Source organism: Phalacrocorax aristotelis, chromosome 4 (genome assembly GCF_949628215.1).
Source record: "Phalacrocorax aristotelis chromosome 4, bGulAri2.1, whole genome shotgun sequence".
NCBI lineage: Eukaryota > Metazoa > Chordata > Aves > Suliformes > Phalacrocoracidae > Phalacrocorax > Phalacrocorax aristotelis.
In genome coordinates this window covers 2,125,338-2,148,850 of record NC_134279.1, presented here as the reverse complement: position 1 = coordinate 2,148,850, position 23,513 = coordinate 2,125,338, and the positions used below count along the sequence as shown (strand labels likewise).

At 43.1% G+C, this 23,513-nt stretch overlaps 3 protein-coding genes across 4 annotated transcripts in view; all 3 read left to right on the top strand.

The window, feature by feature from the left end:
* MOB1B (MOB kinase activator 1B) overlaps positions 1–5,374 on the top strand; it is a 47,164-nt gene extending 41,790 nt beyond the window's left edge. For both annotated transcript variants that reach the window (XM_075090000.1, XM_075089999.1), the window contains one exon: positions 27–5,374. In XM_075090000.1, coding sequence (XP_074946101.1) covers positions 27–104 — 78 coding nt within the window. In that variant the 3' untranslated portion in view covers positions 105–5,374. The remainder of the gene's footprint in view (positions 1–26) is intronic.
* On the top strand, positions 4,676–18,866 carry DCK (deoxycytidine kinase). The gene is made up of 8 exons (XM_075089998.1): positions 4,676–5,706; positions 6,521–6,800; positions 8,067–8,185; positions 11,310–11,503; positions 12,312–12,459; positions 13,673–13,788; positions 14,274–14,373; positions 17,540–18,866. Exons 2-8 carry the CDS (start codon positions 6,731–6,733, stop codon positions 17,564–17,566), a joined length of 774 nt encoding a protein of 257 aa, XP_074946099.1. The 5' UTR covers positions 4,676–5,706; positions 6,521–6,730; the 3' UTR covers positions 17,567–18,866.
* Positions 18,867–22,609: 3,743 nt separating this feature from the next.
* The window catches only part of SLC4A4 (solute carrier family 4 member 4), a 228,342-nt gene continuing 227,438 nt past the window's right edge, over positions 22,610–23,513 (top strand). Inside the window, exon 1 of the mRNA XM_075089980.1 lies at positions 22,610–22,683. The gene's annotated coding sequence lies outside the window, so the exon portion shown is untranslated. The remainder of the gene's footprint in view (positions 22,684–23,513) is intronic.

Here is a 23,513-nt window from a genome sequence, read left to right as displayed (position 1 = left end):
TGTTTTTCTCCTCATCCTTGTTACAGGAATTCAACCTTATTGATAGAAGAGAACTTGCACCGCTTCAAGAACTGATTGAAAAACTCACCTCTAAGGACAGATAAAAGGAAGAGGATTTCTTGAAGTCACTTTTTCTTTAAGCAAGTGTGTGGTATTTGTGTTTTGTTCATTCGTTTTTTTAAAAAACAAAACGAAAACCTGTGCTGTTACTAACAACAGCCAAGATCTACTTTCTGTGCTTTTATTAGGAGAAATCTTTTATCTTAGTGACACGCGGTAAATAGCTTTCTTTTTTTTGATTGTTGTTATTCATTGTGGAATTTTAGCAGGTGCTGAGTGTTTATAAAGGAAACATGCTTGGCTGGGGGATTGACTCTGCTGGTGGATGGGTTCTTGTGTTGTGTCAGTGGTAGCCCATTCTCGTGAAGTCCCTAAAAGACTTGCTTACCTTCTCTAAGTGCCTTGGCAGACTCACTTCTGAGGTGCAAAGCACATACAATACTGAACATTGCTGGAAACAGAAAATATGAACTAACACCCAGGACACTTACTTGTTTGAGAGAAATATATATATGCTTACACTAAAAAAAGCCATAACTTACTGAAATCAATGATCTCCAGCTTTTAATACAAATACTTGTCTTATTTTTTTAGAGATAAATATAGAATTTTTCAAAGCTAGTTATTTCTTATAAAGAAAAGCAGTGAAGTTCTAGTCACTGAAGCGAAACGATGAGGGTGGTGTCAGAATTAGAAAGAACCCGTGCTTAGCAAGTAGTTACGTGTCTGTTGCCGTTGGCTTTGGCTTTTCATAGTTGCTTTTATTTTGTCAGCAGGGAAGCATCAACTTGGGTCAGGCGCTTTTGTTAAATTTCCCAGCATTTGCCAAATGAATGGTTGGTTTGCACAAACACAGTTAGGGAAAATATTAAATATAAACAGGTGCCCTGGGGTAATACTAAGGAAAAAACCTAGGGAAATGAGGTTTGTTAGTTACGAATAAAAAGCCTGCCTCTGTGGAGGAGCTCTGGTGGCCAATGTCTTCTGCACTAGGAAGTGTGTCTTGGAGGGAATATGATTTCATGGACCACTTTGGATTTACGTTAGTGTGACGGTCTTCTCCCCCGTTTAAAGTGGCAGCCCATCTCCAAAGAGCTACAGCAGTTGGGAAAAGTAATAGGAACATACTGGTGAACTCCTAGTGGTTTGCAATTTACTATGTGTGTCTAAGAAAAAACAAGTCTAAATGTGGCCTTCCCCCCACCCAAGTTAGTGTCCTTGCCTCTCGAGCCTTGGGTTTTCTCAAACTAGAAAAGAGAATCGTCTGTGAGAAGTTAACCTCCGGGGCAATCCACAGACGATGACTTGGGAATTTGTGCTGCAAGTTGGTCAGGCAGGTTTCCCGTTGCAGAAGCCCGTATGACTAGCTATCTCGATCATTTATGGGTCTTGTCAAAGCCGTACTGTTTTGGATTCGAAGAAATCTGTACTAGGTTCTGCACGGTGCTGTCTCATGATACCACTAGTTGCCAAATACAGTATGCTAGGTGCTTACTGTTGCCAGGCTTTGCAGGATTGCGGTTCTGCAAAAACACCATGTTGAGACCTGAATAACATGAAGACTTTAACTGAGTGGTGTACGCTAGGCTGACTCTTGAACCTCTGAAATTCTACAGGTGAAGCCAAGGTTAGCATGCGACGGGAAAGTTGAGCTTACGTTTCGTGCACCTTTGCTTGACTGAAAATGCTGAGGGAAGTGGAAAATACTGTGTGGCAGCCTGCAAAACGTGCAAGCGGCCGTTAGTACAGCCAGCTAATAAACCTCTAAGCCCAGTAGTAAACATACACTCATTTGGGAGACTAGAATCGCCACTTCTGAGTTAAATGATGTATTTCAGAAGCATCTGAAGGTTATTTTAAGAACTACGTTATTTTCTTTGGAGCTAAATTTCCCAGTCTGCTTAAACTGCGTCCTGGAGAAGCAATTTAATGTTTTGTTGCTGCTTCCGTCTGTCTTTTTCCTTCTTGTTTGAACAGACTTGAGAACACTTGAGAGAACCTAGTATTGAGCTAGAACCTGGCGTTACGTGCTTGTTTCACTGCTGCGCTATCCTTTCTACGTGCTGTGTGGTCTTTTTGACAAGGTAGCTGGGCATGCAGTACTTGTACAGCCTGCGTGCATCATTCGTGATGCCGTTGCAACTGCAGGATTATTTTTAACCGAGACGCATACCTGACGTCTGACCTGGACATGACTGCGTGAGCCTGGTTTGGGAGCAGTAGGATGGCAGTGCTGGCTTTGGGTGTGGGGTTGGAGGGCTCTTGTAGTTCGGGACTGAATTACGCAAGAGACTATCATCTTTTCAGAGTTAGGGGAGCGCTCGGCGTCCACCTGACTGCGCAAAAGCAGCTTAACTCCCAGGTTTGAACTGCACTATTTTCAACAGACTGCAGTCATGCAGGAAGCTGAATTTAAGAACGTGATCGTGCACGCACAGCCTTTTAGGTGTGCTTCTATCTGAGCGGTGTTTAATGACCGAAAATTTCCAGCTACAGAGGCATGAAGAGTGCCGCTTAATGCGGTTTGATATTAAAAAAAATCCTGTAAACTTTCCAGCGCGAACCTCTTCGCCGAGTTGAGTCAGTGCTGCTCAAGAGGCTGTGCGTACATGGTCACTGTGCTGATAGTGCTCACTGCAGAGGCGCCTCTCCACCGCTGCTGGAGCTCGTGGTACCACATTGCAGAAGGTTAGAGTGGCCGAAGCCTGCTCCAAGGTGCTAAGTAGGAGATATCCTCCATTAGATTTAAAGCTGTCTCACTGGTTTCATGTCATGTACCAGCAAGAAACTCAAAGAGAAAAATAGTTAGAAGTGAGGATTTGCTTGGTGAGTTACCAGGGCAGTAGTTGTCATTTTTGGCATACTTCTGCTCTGGAAGGTTGGGGTTGTGGTGGTGGTGGTGGTTCTTGTTTTGTTTTGTTTCCTTTTTTCTTTTTTTTTTAAATAGCCAATTGTAGAAATTCAGAGGCATCTGCTGCAGTTCAGCCAACCAGAATTAGAAAATTGAAAAAATTAGATTTAAAAAACATAAGACTTAGGTGGATAGTGTATTTTTTGTATTTAGTATCCACCAGTAGGAAACACTTTAACAGAACAGATTCTAGGCATGTAATAAAAGCTTGGAGATCATGATTTGCCTGACAGCTGTATGAACACATTGTTTAATTATACAACACTTGAAAATAACAACGTTAAAGATACGTATGCAGTGTTTGGGATTTAATATCCCTATGCTGTTTATATTTGCAGCTTTTAACTGGTTGGTTTTTTGGTGGTTTTTTTTTTTTTTTTTCCTCCTTAAAAAAGATGTGGGACCAGAAGTTGATGCGTGTTTACACTCTTGAAGTAAGGGCACATTGAAATGCTAAACTAAAGTTGCCATGTCATACAGACGGAATCCGGATCGGGTGAATGTGTTTATAAAACAGTGCATTGTTGGGGGGAAGGGGGAGGATGCCCCCTCGCCCCCTAAATTATAACCCAGAGAAATGAACCCTGGCCAAACCCTGTGCTGCTCTAGGCCCGCGTCACGGACAGACTCTGTTACGCGTCAAGTGCCTGTTTTGCCATCGGGAGCGGAAAGTGCCGGTGGGGTTAAACCAGGCTGGGCTGCCAGCGCTAGCTGCGGCCTTCCGCTGTGGTAGGGCCCTTAAATTCTATGGTTCGGGGTGTTTTTCAGCTACTGCGTCAGGGATTGGGGTGGTAACTTCAGGAGGTCATCTACCTCGAGACGGGATGGGGCAAACCCTGCTAAGCTGATCAAGTTCAGCCGCCGTCGCCAGCATTGACACTGTTTAGATGGCGCGGATACATCGTGTTCGCAGAAATAATTTTTCAAGTCTTTCAAATTCAAGTCAGGGATATGAGTTAATCGTGCGAATAGAAAATACAGATGCCACGTTCTGCTGTTGTAGTTAGCTGGGTGGTAGGTGAAGGGAGAAAACAGGTTTCCAGGGGCAGGCGGCCCGTCTGCAACTATCAAGTTTCTTTTACTGCTTACTATGCAATGTAGAGCTTTGAACTTTTGCTTTGACTTTAAGATAAAGAGGAGCACTGTCCTTACTCAGTATCTAGGTACTGAACACTCTCCCAGTCTCCCCGACGCTCACTTAACAGGTAAGGATACCTATTTGCTGCTATGGACTTTACTTACCTTTCAGATGGTTCCTTTCTCTTTCTCGCCCCCCTTCCCTTCCTCTTGCATCACCAGACCCAATTTTACTACAAACACATCCTTTTTGGGTAGCTGGGTTGTTTTTTTTTTTCCTTGCTACCCCCTCCCCCCTTCCTCCCTGCCAGAGTGCTGTATTACTGTACATAAACCGCCCCCTTTCAGTCGGACTGTTTAAAAAGCTGCAGCATGAACACGGACTCCTTGCTTTTCTTTCCCTGAAAGATTCCCTGTTACACTGAATCTTGTTTCCTTCACTGCTGATATCGGTTGTCTTTTTCTCCCAGCTGCGCTACTAAAACCACTAGCAGTTTTATTGGATGCCTGTCATCTTTTCCTGGATATCCTCTCTTTTGAGATGAGACTCCTGTTGGCTCTTTTAAGCGTTAACCCTTTCTGTTTTCCTGCTTTTATTACAATCTCCCCTCGCCAGGTTGAGATCGCAGTCTAGGTAAATATCAAATCACATTTTTATTTGAAGAACCCACTCCCCAAAGTGTTCATAGAGTATTGTATTTTTAGGGGAAATTAATTTTTATAGCCACTAAACTATACTCATTATTTTTGTACGTTTGCAACTTCTGACATTTTTCAGAGACGTGTCGCGGAGGGAACTCTTATTTTCATGGCCGTTTTACTATGGTATGCTGTGATTGTGTTGCTTAGTAGCTAGAAGCACGTACCTTGATGTGCAACAGAAGAGAGAGAAGAATGCAATAGAAGTGAATGAGGTTTCGATAAAAGGCCATTTTTGAAGGCAAAAACTAATAAAAAAAAACTGTAACAAAAGCAACACTAACCTTTCCTCCTCCTTTAGAATCCTGAAATACATGGGAGAAAACATGGTGTAAAATACAAAATGGAAGATGAGAACCCTTACTGTAAGCTAACTGTGCCAATATCGCTTAAGTTTGTAGTCACTGACTGGTATTTTAGTTTCAAACAAGAACAGCTTTTGATTTTTTTTTTTAAAAAAAGGTGAATGTCTGAAAATTTGCAACATGTTTATTTGAGAGTTGTAAATAATGTATACAGATTGTTGTACGTGACGGGACAAAATATTTAAATTCTAGGGTTGTTTTTTTTCAGTAAGAAACTGAAGGCTGTTTATAAGAGAAAATAAATAGCTATGTTTGACCATGATTGTCTTTATTTCTTCATTGAAGTTGTTTCTAAATTATCTTCTACCTGTAGATAGATATTTTTTCTGTATATTGTACGCATAAAAACATTACGCATACAAATTAGATTTTTGTAATTGCCTTGTCCTGAATTTGTGAATATTTGTATTGCAGGCAGACACAACAGCAATAAAACACCCTGATACCCTTTGCATTTCCTTGTTTTGTGACCCGAATTTACCTGGCACAGGTGCAGCTCGCTGTGGCTTTTCTGGTAACAAGTTTAGTATTGCATTACTTGCAGCTCGGAGGAGGAGAGTGTCCTGTTGCAGCTGTAGAGCTCTGATGTCACAGGTCAGTGGCTCTATGAGAAACACAGGCCCCTGGCAGCACAGGTGCTCCCCCCCAGCATTATTTTTGCTGAAAGCCTCCTGTGCCCCTGACGGCTGCAGCACTGCAGGCATCCCACCCTCCCGTCCGCATCCCATCCCCTCCGCTTCCTCCCCGCAGCACCCTGCCCCGTGGTAAACTGGGCAGACATTTGTGCCGTCAGGTTGAAAAGGCGGTTAAAAAAAATCTGGGTTTTTCTTCACTCCCACAAGTGGCGGGTTGGGCCTCCTCTCGGAGGACACTTGAAGCTTGCAGTGGTGGGGCACGGCTTTGTGCAGGAGGGGTTCTGGTCATGGCTGCTGTGCTCCCTGCGCCCCTTTTGGGGGTTTGAGGATTTTTACCTATTTAGCTTGATCCTGTGAGAGCCAAAATAGCCCCTACCCTCTGATGGTATTTTGGGAAATGTGTTGTTAAGTATGGCTTTGGTAGCTGTTTTGGGGGGGGTTGTAGAGTTTTCAGCGATAACCCTCTACCCAAGGGGCCTTGCTCTCCTTACAGTCCCACCGCTGTGTCACTTTTAAGGTATTTCTGGAAGATATTTAATGTAAATGGTTGCTGAAAACACATTTCCATGGATTCTGTGGCCTTTGCCCTGCTCTGACCGCAGGTGCATACCCCTGTTTTGTGCTGTGTAAGGCAGCTGTGCCCCGGGGCGTTGGGCCCGGCTGCCCGTGAGCCCAGGTGGGCCGGGTCCCGCCGTGCTGAGACCCGAGCAACTCATGTCAGGGGTGGCTGCTCCCGCTACTTCCCCCAAATCGATGCGTTTGTCGTTCCGCAGCCCTGCCTGGATCCGCAGCGCCGCGCTCGACCCCTCGCCCTGCCGCGCTCCGGGAGGCGCGGGCCGTCAGCGGGTGGCCCGTCAAGCCACCCGCCGCGCGCCAAATTTGAACGCGGGCGCGCACAGGCGGCGGTTGGTTTCCGTTAGCAGGCTCGCGCGTCCGCCTCCCCGCTCCGCCGGCAGACGCGCGCCGCGCTCCCCGCCGCTGCCATGGCCACCCCTCCCAAGCGCGAGCGGCGGGAGGGCCGCGTCAAGAAGATCGCCGTGGAGGGCAACATCGGTGAGTCGCGGGCGGCGGGCGCGGCGGTGGGAGGCCGGGAGCCCCGCGGGCGCCCCTCTCCCCGCCGTCCGGCGGGTCCCTTCTCGCCGTGGTTGGCGGCGGCGGCGGGGACGCCTCCACCTGCTGCTTCTCGCCTTTTTCCTGCGAAACAAGGATTTTAGTCAGGCGAGGAGACCTAAGGCGGCCAGACGAGGTGGGTCGTGCTAGGTACGAGCTGGTTAACGCCTTGGGAAGCTTCACCCTGACACCCTAGGAGTTAATAGTATAAAAATAACGAGATTTGGAAGGGGAGGGGGGAATTAAAATAAAAGCTGTCTATTACAGTTTTATCTGATTCACTTTTTTCCAAATGGGTTGAAGTCCTGGGTAAAGCTTCTCCCATACCCTTCCTGATTGTCGTGTAAAACACCTGTGTAAATGTAGGCTGTCGGGTGTTCCATATTCCTGCTAATTAACGAGACAAACCTGTTCTCGTTGGGACCACTCTCTTGTCTCTTAGTTTTAATCTCTAGTCTAGAGAGACTAAAGAAGTCTCTTTAACTTTTGTAAAGAGCAGGAAAAGTTATGGGCTCTTTGTAATGAGATATTCTTTTATTGTTGTTGTTAATTTGTTGTTTTTTTTTTTTTTTTTCAAGAAGCTGTGCTTAAAATTGAGGATAGGAGAAGCCAGGGTGGTAGCTCATGCACTGATACAACCTTGGGTGCTTGATAGTCGAACTGATTGGTCTCTGTCAAGTTTAACTATCTCTTTTTAAAATTTCTTGAGCCTTTTTTCAATTGGCGATCAGATTAACGACTTCCATGCTGCAGGAAGTAACTCATAATGCAGCTTTGTATCTTCGTTTGAGAAGCTGTCATTTTCACTTTTTTTTGTCATTGTTTGCTTTTTTCTTTTTTCTTCCTAAATAACGTAGGAAGACTGTAACTTCATGCCTGAGACTGGACTGCTAAGTGGCTTCAAAAATGTAACGCTCGGTTTTCAAGTTACAGATGTAACTTTCTAGAGACTTGTTGTCGCTATTGAGTTTTGTTACGCTGGTTGTTGGCATTGTGTGGTACAAAATAAAAAGGAAACCCCTGTTCCTTAATTAGTTGATGGTCAGTGGTATACAGTGGTCTCTGATTCATGCTTGTCCTGAAGTCAAAAGTACGTGGGTGTGGGAGGCTTGTTTATGGGACGTGAAACTAGAGTTGTATAGTAGGTAAATAATGCCGACGCTGTTGGTGTTATTTGACTGCCATCCATCCTGAATGCTTTTTCTCCAGCTGCAGGGAAGTCGACGTTTGTGAAAATTCTCAAAGAAGCTGATGAGGAGTGGGAAGTCGTTCCTGAGCCCATAGCTAGATGGTGCAATGTTCAGCAAAACTCTGAAGAGGATTCTGAGGTACAGTAAAGGAAACGAAGGTCAAACTTGCAAAATAAGTAAGAACCACCCCCTCCACCTCTGCCAAATGTTTTTTCATTTTCAGAACACCAATGTGTCTGATAGACTAGGTGTTTTAGTAAAAACATACGATAGCAACGCTTTTGCTGGTTCTTATCAGAACATGTGAGTTCCTGTTTCCCACTCTGCTCGGTGAATTATGGAGTACATGTTATTCAACATCAGGATTTAGATTCTAAAAGAGGTAAAAGCCTGTTCTGTTTTGTGTATAAAAGCAAGGGATGAAAAGAAGTTAGGCAGAAGTTACTTCTAGCAGCTGTGAACTAACCAGGTGGGAGCAGAGGTTGCCCAGGTCTCCTGGAAGGCATCCTCTAAAATGTTTAGGAAATAACAAACTACTACTAACTTGTTTATGGTGGTGGTTTTTCTGTCAGCTGCTACCTAGTGGCCAAAGTCATTGCTGCGTAGACAGTTTCTGGTCAGATGTAAAAGATGTTTCATTTTTAGATCTGGCAAGAGGTACCACTTATTTTGGGTACTAAATGTCAACTTTTAACGGAGGCGGTTTGTTTCTAACTTCCTCAGCTGTGTGTTTTCAGAGTTAGACAGCGTGCTCTTTTTTTTTCTTCACGACACTAAAGTAAATCCAAATACAAACCAGGCTAAAGTCCTTTCTTTTAAGAACTAAGCTAACAAGCTGGTTTAATAGGCTTAAGCTGCAGTTAAAGTTGTTGTTTGTTTTTTTTTAATTACTGTGGTGGGTTGACCCCAGCCAGCAGCTAAGGGCCCACACAGACCAGCTCACCTGCCCCCAGCAGTGCCGAGAGGAGAATAGGAGGAAAGGCGGCGAGAAGACAATTTATGGGTTGCTATAGAGGCAGTTTAACGCAAGGAGAGGATAAGAAAGGAGTGGTGCAAAGGCAATTGCTTACCTCTGGAAGCTGACCAGTTCCCAGCCAGTCTCTGAGTAACAGCTCCCCTGGAAGGCAAACCCCTTCCCTCCCTCTTTTCACAGTGCCTGAGTTGAGCCACTGAGTGTGACGTCTGTGGAGTGCAATATGCCTTTGGGTGGTTGGGGTCCGCTGTCCTGGCTGCGTCCTTCCCAGCTCCTTGCCCACCCCAGCCCGCTTGCTGGGCGGCAGAGTGGGAAAGGGAGAAAGCCCTTATGCTGTGGAAGCGCTGTTTTGGCAATAGCCAAAATATGGGTGTGTTATTGACGCTGTGTTAGCCACAAACACAAAACCTGTCGCTGTACGGGCTGCTATGAAGAAGGTTAACTCCATCCCAGCCAGGTCCAGTAAGCTAAAATAAAATTCCGTGTCCATAACAATCATCGCTGAAGTTGGACCTGCTAATTTGCTCTTTTCTCCTCTTGCTCTGGCTGGTTTGCAGAAATACAATGTTATAGAAGACTCCTAAAATGAGTCAGGAAACCCTTAAAAAAGGGTTCCAAAAGACAAGACTGTACTCTGTGTGTTAAGCTGTTTGTGTGTGTCCGTGGGTGTCTTTTAGTCTCATGTGCGTTGTCGATGGCTTGTAATATTCCCCTTGCTGCGGGCTAATTCACGCAGTTAGAGCAGCAGCTGCCATAAAGCAGCACCGACCCACACGCCGGTTTGGTTTCTAGTAAGAATATTGTACAGCCTGAACCACAGGCCTTGGCTTGTTTTTTCCCTTTTACCTTCCCTTTTCTGAGAAAGGTTATCAGCAATCAAGGTCTTGATTATTGCTTTTTTTTATATAGCTTAATACCAAAAAGTAGACTTTTCACTTTTCCATCTTCAGTAAAGCTGGTACTTTCATTGTCCCACAGTACCAGAACATAAAAAGATTTTTTTTTACATTAATTTTTGTGCGCGCGTGTGTGTTTGTAGAAAGAGGTGTGACTTACTGCTTTTGTAGCTGTTGGTTCTTACTCAAGTGGAACTGAAATACTTCAGATGGCTTAGTGTTGTGCGTTTTAATACAGGGTTTTTCAAGGATGTCGGAATCTTTTCCATAGGATAGGTCTATATCTTTTATTTCTTACTGGTGATACTGATAAGTAAGGGTTTTCTGACTTGTGAAAGGTCACTGTAGCTGCATCTTCTCTACTCGATTAGAGTAGTGGGGCATATCCCGAAGAGCGGAGCCGGGCCGCATCCCAGGACCCTAGCGGACTTCTCTCCTGTGCCAGCTAGGGCTCTTCCACGCAGTTCCCTGGCACAGTTTAGGCAGTAGGAGAGCCCGGGGGACTCTGCCAGCAGTGCACAGCATGCAGCTACCTCCTTTCGGAGGCTTAGAAAGTCGGGTGCTGTGGATATTGCCCTTGTGTGCTGATGGGCCATGGTGTCAGAGCGAGGTGCTGGCCGTGTTTGGTTTTACTAGTGCAGGAATGGTTGCAGGGATTTAGAGATGAGGCTGAAACCTGGAATTCCAGAATGTCTACTTGCTGTCACCTAGGCATTGACCCCTCTCTCTAGATTTTTGAAAAGATGTCAATATTTGGATTTGGTGTTAATGTAGCAAAAAGATTCAGACAGAAGCAGTCATCTTTGGTAGGCTATGTTCTCTAGTAAAACCGAGGTGCACAGCTTTCCACTTCCATGAGCTTTAGCGGTTGTCTCAAGGTCTTTGATCTCCCTCGTGGGCAGAGGGCTGTCTTTGGCCTGGAGCGTGTTCTGAGCCTCCCAGGTAAGATAAGAGCGTAATCGTATCTTAAGGTGCTGCATCAGCAGCTGTTACCATAGGAACTGTAATTAATGGATGGGAAAACAAAATGAGCCCAGCTTTAAACTTTAAACTCATACATGCCAGAGTAAAAAGAGCATGGGTTTTGCTACCGTGTTTTGTACTGATAGGATGTTGTTCTTTTATTAAAGCTTGTAAATAATGATCAAAGTGTTTTGCTACTTGAGCATTTTGACATTATAGGCTGCAGAGAGTTGCATATTCAGCTCGGTGCAATGGGAGGAATAACATTATTGCCCTTTATATCTTGCATTACAGATACGGTTGAGAGGTAAACGATGCAGCTTTAAACCTAAAATAAATGTTGAACAGCTTTAACATCATAGAGGAATTCTGTTTTACCTTACTCGTCCACATTCTCAACTTAAAGGTTGCTGTATCTGTTTAAAACCAGGAGCTGACTACATCACAGAAGGGTGGCAGGAACGTGCTTCAGATGATGTATGAGAAACCAGAGAGGTGGTCTTTCACTTTCCAGACATATGCATGTCTCAGCAGGATCCGGGCTCAGCTCAGAGCCCTTGGAGGCAAACTCAGTGAGGCGGAGAATCCCGTGGTCTTCTTCGAGCGATCTGTCTACAGTGACAGGTACGTTGGACTGAGGTCCCTAAAGTGAAGGTCAAAATCCTCCTAAATAAAAAGCATAAATCATAGAATCACAGAATGCATAGACATCTACTACGATTCTAAGTGAACATCAAAATTCTCCTAAATAAAATACATAAATGAATAAAAAGCAGAGCGTGACCAAGTGTCGTACCTCCTTTTGTCACAGTTTTGATACAGGTGAATCACCATAACCTCAGTAAATGGTTTGTTATCTTTGTGTCATCAGCGTTGACGGCAAAGTAAAATTACTGGTTCGAGGATTTATAGTTGGTTCTATGACCTCAATTAGCTATGTGTAGTTTCTCTTTCTTTGTGGGGAGGTTCTTTGATTTGTGCATGCACGTTTTCCCTCAGAGAAAAGAGGGGAGTAGGCATCGAGAAGAGTCGAGCAATTGCTTCCTTTGCTCAGTCGTCTTTTCTTTTATGCTTCTTGAAACAGGCCTAGCTATTTCATGTCGCTGTCCCTGGTGTTTCTGGATTCGGAGGGTTGGATGTGATAACTAAAGCCCATCACATAATCCTTAGGTGTTCGCTGTGTTCTAACACACTGTAAATAAATGACAACAGCGTACAGACCAGTGGTGGTTTGTAGATTATTCCGGAACAGCTACCTGAGCTGCGAATGGCGCTGCTTTTTGTGGATGCTGCTGTGGGCAACTGCAACGGGCATATGGAATTACTGTGCTTGGCCGCTTTTCTAGCGACTGGGCAGTACTTCAGGCAAACAAAGTGATAACTGTACAGGTTCAAGCTAATGTGTGTTTACATAACTATTTTGTGTTCACAGGTACATCTTTGCAGCTAATTTATATGAGTCCGATTGCATGAATGAAACTGAATGGACTATTTACCAAGACTGGCACGACTGGATGAATAAGCAGTTTGGTCAAAGCCTAGCGCTGGATGGGATCATTTATCTCAGAGCCGCTCCTGAGGTGGGGAATAAAAGTTTATGACCGCACAGAGAATGAGAGTACACGTTCTGTGCCTTTCCTGTGAAACTTGATCTTTGTCTCTGCTTCCGTAGTATTGTTTTTCTTAACAAAACAAAAAAGTAGGGTTTAACTATGATTCTAGACCATTTTTTACGATAAAAGAATAAAATGCTTGCGGTCAGCTCCAATGAGGTCACAGCTGACATTGCATATCGCTGTGTCTGTGTTCTGGGAATTGCTTTAAACGTCTCGGGCAAGGGAACAGTTGAGAAATTCTCCTTGAAATGTGTTTTCTCAAAACCTTGCTGAGATTTATCTATCTGTCTGGCTACCCTTATCTTTCACTGTAAGAGTCGTAATGATTAGAGTTCAGTTCAGTTTGCAGTATTCCCCTGAAGATTGTAATACTTGAGTTATGACTGAGACAGTCTGGAAATACTTAAAAAAAGAATATTCTTCAAATGTAGCCTATGTATTTTTAAATAAAAGGTGATGATAACGATTTTCTCATTACAAAAACAGAATATATAAGAAGAGCAAACGAGAAAATACCACAAAAACTTTAAAAAGATAAAAAAAAAAGGAATGCAGCCGAGGCACATGAGGCTTTATAACAACCCCGTGATATTTGGGCATCTACTGTTTTTTAAAAGGAGGGATCAACATAATGAATGTTATCTTTTGAGTATGACACTTATGTGAACAAGAATAAAACATAAGAGTTTAGAAGAGCTGTAATAGCAGTAAGAAACTTGCAGGTCACTTCCTTACTTCAACTTTCATGCTTTCAACTTTGTTATTATTGCAAACAGCAGCGTAATGTAACATGCTAGCGTTCCTCTGAGGGCTTTTTTCTAGGCTCAGTCTTGAGGGGGTTTTTCTTTTTTCTTTAACTCAAGAATGTACATTTAAATTACAAAGTACAACAGTTTTAAATGGTTTTGATTGGCTTGATATTGAGGCTTTGGATGTGTTTGGGACAGGAACACATGATCTACTACATTTGAAATCTGGGTTTCTGAGAGCCGGAAATATATAATGAGATTTTTAAATGCCTGTCTAACAGGCTATACATTCATGTTTGGCGAAGAGTGGCATTTTGAGCACGGCAGGAAGGGTTGGCAAAAAAAACTCCAGCAAACCACACTTCCTCTGTAGGTCTGCAAAAACAACCTATCTTTTTTCTTTTTTCTCCTGTATCTCTTACCTTTAGAAATGCTTACAAAGGATTTACTTGCGTGGAAGAGACGAAGAGCAAGAAATTACTATGGAGTATCTGGAGAAGCTTCATTACAAACACGAAAGTTGGCTTCAGCATAGGACGCTGCGGTAGGGCTTGTTTAATGGTTACTTGAAGATGGACAAATGTTAGTAAGGATGTCCAATAATGCATTTTCCAACAGTGGAACTCCAGCTCTTCGTACGATATGTGAAGTTAAACTCCAGGAGTAGTTCTGTCTGTACTTCCTTAGCAGTATTGGCTTTACAGCATGTTAATTACTGCTAGGACGTGCAGCGTGCCTTGAGTTTACGTCACGTAGGGCTCTGAATAGCAGAGGATTCAGCTGAAACAATTTTAATAGGCAGTTGAATTTAACGTTAGGTGCTGGGGGAACAGTGTGTTCAAGAATCAATTATATATCCTAGGAGCCACCCTGTAAATCCCAGCTCTTTTATAGTCAGGATTCACGGCTGTAACTTAAATATGCAGTTACGTTTATGGGTTTCTTAACTATGAAAATGCTGACGGAGACTTGAATGATGCATACTTTTTGTCAGCTAGTAATATTTTTTTTGTTCCTATCTTAATACAGAATGGATTTTGAATATCTACAGGAAATACCCATTTTAACGTTAGATGTTAATGAAGACTTCAAAAACAAGAAGGACAGATACAATCACATGACTGGAAAGGTAAAATTTCATGAGCAGAGCCAAATGATGATTTAGGTTTATTGCCAGCATGTCAAAATGAATTCAGGATACTTGTTGCGTCTCAGAGCATAGCAGTCTTTGAAGTCAGATAGACTTAGAACCTGTGTTTCTTCATGCCATTTCCTACATGAATTTTCCATTTAAAAAAAAAAAGGAAAAAGGGGAAAGGAAGTATTCCAGGCCTGTTCGAGAAGACTTCCACTAGTAGCTTTGTTTGCAAATATAACTTCTAATTTAAATAACCCTTGACCATTTAAAAGAACTGTTATTCCCTTGGTCCTGCTTCTAACATTGTGCAGGTATCCTGAGAAATGTGGTAGGGGTGGCTTTGAGGGAGAGGAAGGAGGCTGCACAGGACCGAGCCGTGGATGTCTGGGGTAAAGTCTTCCTTGTATTAGGTGTGAAAGTGTCTAGCCTACAGCAGTACTCAGTAAATGAATTTCGGTTCCAGGTACTGTGCAAATAGGGTACAAACCCATTACAATGGAAAATTGAAGGATGAGTTTATTGAACCTGCAGCTGAATTTTGATCCAAAGCAGTGAGCCAGTGGCAAACTATGTTAGGTTTTGCAGGTATTTCTAGCTAAACAGAAGAGAGTACAGGCTATCCTCTCTTGTGGTTAGTGTGTCACAGCAAAGGGCATGCAGCTAATGCAAATGGCTATCCTTTGCTCTAAAAATATACTTCACTGTATAATCATCGTCCTAAAATATTTAACTCATGGAGTTACATTCAGGTAATGGACAGTCTTTTAGCCTGCTGCGTTACTGCTTATTTTCAGTCTTGTTTATTAAATTGTCACTACCATTAAACTTTTTCCCTTCAGTTGTGTTTATTGAAGTGTTGCTGAAAATCCTGCTCAAAAGCAGTCATCTGAAACTTCAGGGAGTGCTTTGCAAATGTAGCTTTTGAATTTGTTTAGGAAGTCATGCCGAATATATACCAGAAGTATTTTCTAGTTTTACTTGAAGACGTGGAAAAAGCATGTGTACGTGATGTAAAAAAAATTCGAGTTGAGCTTAATACTTGCATTAAGAAGATGTAATCCTTAGCGCAATAAGGTGTAATACATATTTTAAAGCTAGGCCAAACATCAACATTTTAACTGCTCAGGTGTCTGCTATTTGAATCATGATGAGATTCAGCTGAGGGCAACTTGGCTTTCATTTGAGTAGGTGCAATGAGTTACAGACAGTAGCAATCGTACACGCATGTTTTTCTGCTCTTCGGAAATATGTTGTTTACCTCACGAGAAAAGCAGCGTTGTCCTTTGATCTCAGTTTATTGAATGAGAAGTAGAACTGTTCACGTGATTAAAACCAGCCTTCATCGTATTTGCTCTTTTTAAGTTTGTTAATTGATGGAACAACTGGATGTGGCAGCTGTGGAGCGAATGTGCTTCCCATCTGCACCATGAGATAAGGCCCAGCTCCGGCACCTCAGCAGGGATTTCAAAGGAGTTTACTCCTGCGTAGCTGTCAGGTTAACTGGCAACAGCCCTGGGTTGGCCTTATTTTTTGTCATTTGCTAAGAGGACTCCCAGAACCTCTGTGCTCTTTATGAGGCTGGGTGCTTTGGCCTGTTGTGGGACCCAAAACCTTTGTGTTTCCTTCTCACCTCTGTTGCGACGGTCGCTTTCAGAGACTGGTCCTGAAACTATGCCTTGTGTAAATTGTGATAAGGGCCATCATGCAGTATTACTGTTGCCGGTTTCTGAAGGGAGGGTGGCTTTCTCCTGATACCTTTCAAGTTAGAGCATTGGCACAGAATGTTCCCTTCACTCTGTGATGGAGTTTGACCTCTCTTTTTATTTTGTTTTGGGGGGTTCTTTGTTCCCCGCCCCCCCCCCCCCCCCGAGCCCTGAACTAGGAAGGGAAGGGTCACAGCTGGAGAATGTGATCGGAGATCTGTTTCCATTTCACATCAAGAATTTGGACAAAGCATTTACAGATGCGCTCTGTGTTATGAGAGCCTCTGCCAAAATGTTCCCTGGTGAATTGGTGAATTGCTGATTCCTTTCTATGCAGTAGGCTAGCTTGAGCAGCCGGAGAGGAGAGTGCTCCCAGTTCAGACTATAGCACAGTGTAGGTGCTGGGATGCTTTTGAAATTGAGAGATAGGAGTTATGTGCCTGTATTCCTTGGGTCTTGTGTTTGCTGGGGTGTCCTATTCTCAAAAATGTGGCCTGGCCCTTGCTGCCACCTGTTCCAGTGCTATGCTTTAAAGGGAGGGAGTAATTGCTCCTCTTGTTTTTGGGGAGAAGGAGTGGAGGGGACACAACAAAAAGGCACGTGTACCTGTGGCGGGAAGTGCGTTCTCACCATGTTGTCTTCCCGCAACCTTTGGTAGCGACCTGAATTGAAGATGTCTGAAGTGCCCACACTTAGAAGCGTAATGCTAGCCCACTGCCTGGCACACTGCCTGTTTTGGACCCAGTTCTCAGGCAATTGCGTGGATTATTTGAGGTGCTGTACTAGGTTTTGCTCCTCTTTGTAGGATCCCAGATTTCTGACTCGGGGTTCTGGTTAGCTTTGTATGGGCCAGAACTTGACTTAATTTTTAGGTAGCTGTAGCCATTTAGCCACTCTTTAAATACTGGAAATGGAGTTCAACAGTAGCTGAAATATTTATGGCATCATTCTACTGTATCAGATTTTTTTCAAGTACTTTGATTTTGCTGCGTATTCTATTATTTATTTGCCAACCTCAAATTCCAAGGAACAGACTCATTAGATGCAGTGGGTAGTTCACTGACATGAACTATGAACGGTGTTCTGGTAGTGGGCGTGACTTGGTGTTTTCCAAATGACGGTTCTTCTGAGGTGGTCATTATCTTCCTCGTGTTTAGGTTAGGCTTGCTTTTAAGATAATTCCTCTGCGATGCAGGGCTGTAGCTCAGGACCATGGGAGGAGTGGGCGTCACCCCAACGCGTGTCTCTCCGCACCTGCTAAATTACAGGTACTGTGGCTGAAAAATTTCTTGATGGACAAGAAATGGCATAGCCAAGCCTAAGATGATTTTTCCCATTTCTTGTTTCCATAGGTAACAGTAAAGCATAAAGCGATGGAGAGGCAAGCGTAGTTGCTGTATGTTTCTGTTGAGAAATACTTTCTGTGATTTGACAATATCTGTTTCTTTTTGCAGGTCAAAGAATTTTTGAGCACCTTGTAATCCTCTTTGAAGCACAGGCAGAGTCAAACTGTTCCAAACATCTGTGCGATCTAAGGCTGAAAAAAAGTTCTGCTTTTATAGAAGGCCTCTGGAGAGGCAGGACTCAATCCTGTTGACTTCACTGTGAGGAACAAACATGCTTTGTGAATAGGGAAATTATGAAATAAATCAGTAGGTCTGTTCAGTATTATATTAAGCAACACACACAAATTCTGAAGATATGAGAATTCCGAGAGTTCCCAAATATTGTGCCTGTTTCTAATGAGACAAACAAGTTCTTCTGCAGTATCTACTGTATTTTTTAAATTTATTTTGTGGCTGGTAGCTATTTAATTTTCAAGAAGGTAGTGGTTTTTTAGATCTCGAGTGGTTTTTTTTTTTTTAGTGGAATTGATTTGTAATGGATGTCTCACTGTTCTGAGGAGGAAAAAAATAAACCCCATTTTTGCTAGTGAGGGAATTCTAATATAACCTGGAGTTTTATATTGTAATATATAAAAAAAAGTGGTCTGACAATTTAAATAGATGCAGTTCTTTGCAGAAAACAGATTACAACAATTGAATTTGAATTAAAGCAAATTCAAATCTGTACAGAATTCCAGCCATACCAAATTAGGTTTTAGATTGGTTTTCATTGTGCGCTGCAAACTAGGATATTAAGAGGCTTTCCATTCTCTAGCATGTTTGGGGTTGGTATTTTTCCTTTTATTTAGCTGTTAAGAAAATAGGCCTGGGTTTGGTTGTTGGTAAGTTCTCTTTTCCTTTAAAGGGGTATGTTTGCTTGATGGGCACTGTAAAAGGAAGAAGAAAACTTTGCAAATGGCCTCCATCTGTAAATGACATGTTTCTAAACATTTCCTCAGTCACGTTGTGGATGTCAGAGGTGGCTTCCTGCTTTTGTTCCAGCTTCTGCGTTTGTTGAACAAGATATTGCAATATATGAAGTAGGCTGTCCTTTCTCATTTTCTTGTAGTAAGAAGGGGGAGACCTTTGTGGAGTAGCTGCTGTTCTACTGCATCTTGTTTTATTAATGGAGCCCTTTTTGTTTCAGATGCAGAAATTAGAAACCACGCAGGGTACGCATCTCAAGTGAGCTGCTTTGTTCTGCTGTAAACATTTCTGAATGATTGCACAGTTGGCTTTTGAAAGCAACATGTTATTGTGAAGCATTTTATTGTTTACTGTGGTGCCTGTGTTACCTGCTAATTCGAGATTAAATTTTCTTTTGTGGTTGGTATTGTGCTGGTGTGTTCTGACTGTTGACTGAAAAATAAAAGTGGTTGGAAAGACTTTTTCAGTGCTTGATAAGTGTTGGCTCCCTGGTCTCATAAAGTAAATTATCTTGTAGATTGCTGGTGTGTAATACTAGTACTGTGGATGAATTTAAGATTATGTATTCTCAGTGTATTTGCTGGGCAAGTTCTCTTAAGATTTCTGAAACACTGTGACTGTCTTCAGTTCGTTTTTGTGTTTGGGAAATGATTTTATGGGTGTGAGGCACAGGATTGTATGAAATGTGTCATATGTACAACTTAGTGATGGGTAGAATTGTGCTGTATAATATTTTTGGTATAGTGGAATGGAGCAATAGTATTATAGAAAATCTTACTTCGGACTTCAAAGTTGCTTAGTAAAAGGAAACATTTTAAAATCTTTGCTCCAGAAATGCAGTGAGGTGGAATGGATGAAGACTGAGTTGAGGTCTACTTGAAACACATAATAGAAGCCCTTACAACATTCTTGGCAACAGTCTGAAGAGTAACAACTTATTTTGACTAACAGCGCAATTATTCCTACAGTTTCAGCTGTCAAAATTCTGGATTTAATTAAAGGAATTGGAATGAGAGTGCTCATTGCAAGGAGTGAACAAGCCTGAGTTCTGATAAAGGGGTTTTTTTAAACCCATCACAGAGCACACAGAAATTCTGTGGCAGGTTATCTGCATCCCCTTCCAGAAAGTTTTACAAAATCTCTGACTGCCAAGTTTGGGTTTGAAGGAGCAAAGTCATGATCAATTATTAGAATGCTTTTAATTGCCATGGTGAAAAAACACAACAACAAAACCAAAGCACCCCACTCACCCTCAGGCATCTCAGGGCTTTGACACATGCTGGGCTGAAGTAGGTGAAGCTGCAGTTATTTGCATGGAGAACAGGTGAAGCACAACCAGAAGCAGGGATGTCATTAGACTGTTCTGTCTGCGTGTCACCTTAACCCTCACAGCTCTAACAGCACCTCTGAATTCCAAATTTGTCAGTATTCTTTTCCTTCCTTAAGCCTATTCCCAGGAACAGGATTGTTGTGGTTTTTTGCCTGTATGGAAGTTTCTGAGCCGATACCTACGCTTTGGCGATAATGATTTTTGAGTGCCATGTCTGTTTCCCTTTCCTTTGGGTAAGAGATACCATGATGGAACTAGCTAGAAATGCTTACTGCTTGTAATCAAGCATCATCACGATCGGGAAACAAAATCGATATGCGGGTTTTGTTAAGTTTTTTCCAGTTAAGCTACAGATTCAAATATCGATGGATGGTGTTTTAATTGCTGTGCAAGTGCATGTGTGAGCGATGGACATATTGCCTCATTTTGTTTTCAGTTCTTGTAGTTGTTTTCTGTATAGTGGATTCTAAGTCTCTCAGTGTATTTACACTTAAGCTTCTTAGAATAGCAACCAGTTTTGTAACTAGAACTTAATTATCTATAATTTTGTGCCGGTTGTCTATTTCTACTGTTCTCTATTTATTTAAGCAGACTTCATGATGGAGTTGCATAGAAAATGTGATTAGTACTGAGATTATTCTGTACTTTATTCCAGCAATTAAAGACTCTGGGACTCTATTTGTGAAATAGAAATGACACAGGAGAAATTCACCATAAACTGTTAAGCGTAGACCAGGGAAGAATGTAGTAATAATGAAGTTAGATCTCAGGAGGAAACAGTGTGCAATTGCTATTACCCAGAGGTTTCCGCATAGCTAGGTGTAGGGACTACTGCAAGGTGGTTTCCCCAGCTCCCGTTAGACTTGCTGCGTGACCACGGGTAAATCACTCTCTGCCGCAGTCTTTCCATCCCTAATGTCTTCAGAAGACTGGGAGGATTAGTTGTTATTGGTGGGCTGTTTCGTAGGCCTGAAGTGCTCTCTTAAATAATTGAGAATGAAGGCAGCCCTGGTTTTAAGTTTTTCACTGGGATGCTTTGATGCCCTCGTGAAAGGGATCCCTGGCTTAGATCCACGGCCGATAGAAATGATTTATTTGTTTTTAAAGATACTAAAAGCTCTCAGCGCAATGTCGTTTCTGTTGAAGTTAGTTCACCAAAAAACATGGCCACCAAAAACTGTCACCATTTGCGAGGAAAGGAAGCTTATTATAAATTTGATCTTGAAATAAAAATTGTTGGCAGAAACGGTGCGGCAGTCCCCGTCGCTAGTGGCAGTGGAGACGCCGCTCTGTGCAGAATCTGCCACACGAGGTCATCGTACCCTCAGTTCTCGCTTGCCGAGCTGGCTGGGAGAGGAGCATTAGTGTTTTAACAGCAAATGGCTTTGGAAGAGGTAAAGGAGGGAGAGGTGGCTTCCTCGCTTTGCCAGAGCAAAAACAGTAAACCGATTAATAAATACTCTACTGAATGAGATAAACCTTGAGCTGGAGGGAGGGGAATAAAGCAAGTCCCCATTGGATTAAGTGAAGGACTAGAAAAGGCTGAGCTAATGGGAGGGGGTTTGACACCAGAAGGTCTTCTGTGGAGCCACCAGCTGTTTCTGTTACATGAGTGAATATTGGCACATGGATAACACTAATCTCGATGTGCCTGAGCGATAACGGTCTTACAGCGCTGAGCTGTCAGGCCCCAACGCAGACAGCAAGCAGTACTAATGCTGGTAGCGCCCCGGGAAGGTAATGCAGTTATGAATTCTACCAGCTGAAGTCACGCACAGTGCTTGATGTGCCACACAGAAGCCTGAACGGGTATGGCTCCTCTGAAATACTGGAACTCAGTAGTGACAAGGAGTGTGGATTCCATACTGGGAGTAAGCGGTGGAGTGATTTATTTTACCTTAGGCTGGTGTTTGGTGAGGGTGTAAAATCGATGTAACGTGCAGAGTCTAAAAGCCTAGGCCGTTGAGTGGAGGTGACTTTTGTTCTTAGGTCTAGGTTTCAATCTATGGTTATAAATAATATGACAGCAGCGTAAATAAGAACATAATGCACGCTAAATTAGAATGTAGGCTTTTGCCCATTTTTTGGATTTCTTCTGAATGCTCTTCCCAGTGTTTTGGGCAGGGTGTACCTTGCATATATGCATCTCCAGAATGTCAAGGCACTCTGGCTTGCACTGTGTATGTTTGCTGGCTAATGGTGCTGACGGACTTGGAAAAAGGCGGTTGGTTCCTGTAAATAACTCAATTCACAAAGATATCACCAGTGCAGCTCTTTCAGAGCACGTTCCTGTGCTTTCTCCAGCCTTTTCTGTCCTGCATTTTGTGCTTTTCTCTCCAGTTTCCTTCTGTGTTGTTGTGACTTGTCTTTTAATAATGTTTTAAAACCATGTTAAAAACATGATCTCATACAGGTTGTAACAGACTTGCTAAAGCCAAAATTTCACTAGTATGCAGCCTACTTGAGGATGTGGCTTCTGCCTCTGTTCCAGCTGGGTATCTTAGAGGTTTTCTAGTTCTCTTTTCTGAGCCATTCTGTGTTAGCCCACATGATTGCTGGGGCTCTTCCTGACTCCTGGCTTCAGCACTGTCTATGGATGTGTGCTGACAGCGTGCTTGTTTTCATAATCGTGCAGATTTGCCCCTGTTAGTTTCTGAAAACGATAGTTATTGCTCTCTGATAGGTTCCCTCTGCACCTTTGGCTTCGCCCTCTCTGTGGGGCTAGCTCGTGGCCTTTACCCTGATCCTCTCGGCTGGGTACAGTGGCCTCAGGTCATTGACTGTTTTGTTGCAGCAGACCGCCGGTCTGGTTCGGGCACCTGTGGCCTGTCCGTGCCGTACCTCGGGATGAGACCTGCTGTCCTACAAAGCACGACTTAACTTTTTATGTATCCATTCCTGGTCTGCTCCGCTGCTTGTTTCATGAGGGTTTATTGCAATGGTCTGGCGTAGTTGGGTAGGTATTTCGTGTGTGCTTGTCCATGTCAACAGTTCCTTTGCTGTCTCTGCTTTATTATGGTCTAAGGGAGAGGCATCATGTCAACTGGCTCCAATCTTGTTTCGAGCGGTCTTTCTGTTGCGGTGTGCTGTAACCTCAGTCTGATGATAGCTTGGTAGGATGCTGTAGCTTTTATGCCTGCTTTAGCTGAAGTTCTTGCTGGAGCCTGCTTTAAACTTTCTGAATGGTAGGCTTGCTGTGTATTGTAACAAAGGAATATAGCTCTGTTTTGTGGAACTGGACAGTTTTGTGCCTTGGAGAGTTAACTGAGAATCCTTGAGGCTGGGAGCCCTCCTTTTCTCACACAGTCTCTGTTTTCAATGTGCCTCGTGCTATTGTGTGTACTCTTACAATCGGGTTTTTGTAGCTAATGAGCGCTCCTGCTATTTGTACACGTTCAGCTGTGAAGCGTGTATTGATCTCGTAGTTTCAGCTCTTACCTGCTGAGATTTACTCTCTGTCCCCTTTGAACGTAATCACAGCTTATGCACAAGGCTAGGCTTTTCCTCAGAGGACGCTGTGATGCTTGTGGTCTGGTGGGTGATTGTTCTGTTGCTTGTGGCTTCCCATCCCATTCAGCATTTTAGCATGGACAGGACTGATGTTTGGCGGTGCTAAGATGCTATGGTATGCTCTAGAAATTATTTCTGATTGTGTCTGCCAAGTCTTATGGCTATATCGCACACTTAAACTTGTGCGATACAGCTAGAGTCTTGATCCCGTTTGTGGTTATTCAGCTCAGGTAAGTAACGGCTTTTTGGTGATATCTGTTAATGACTTAGCGTTAG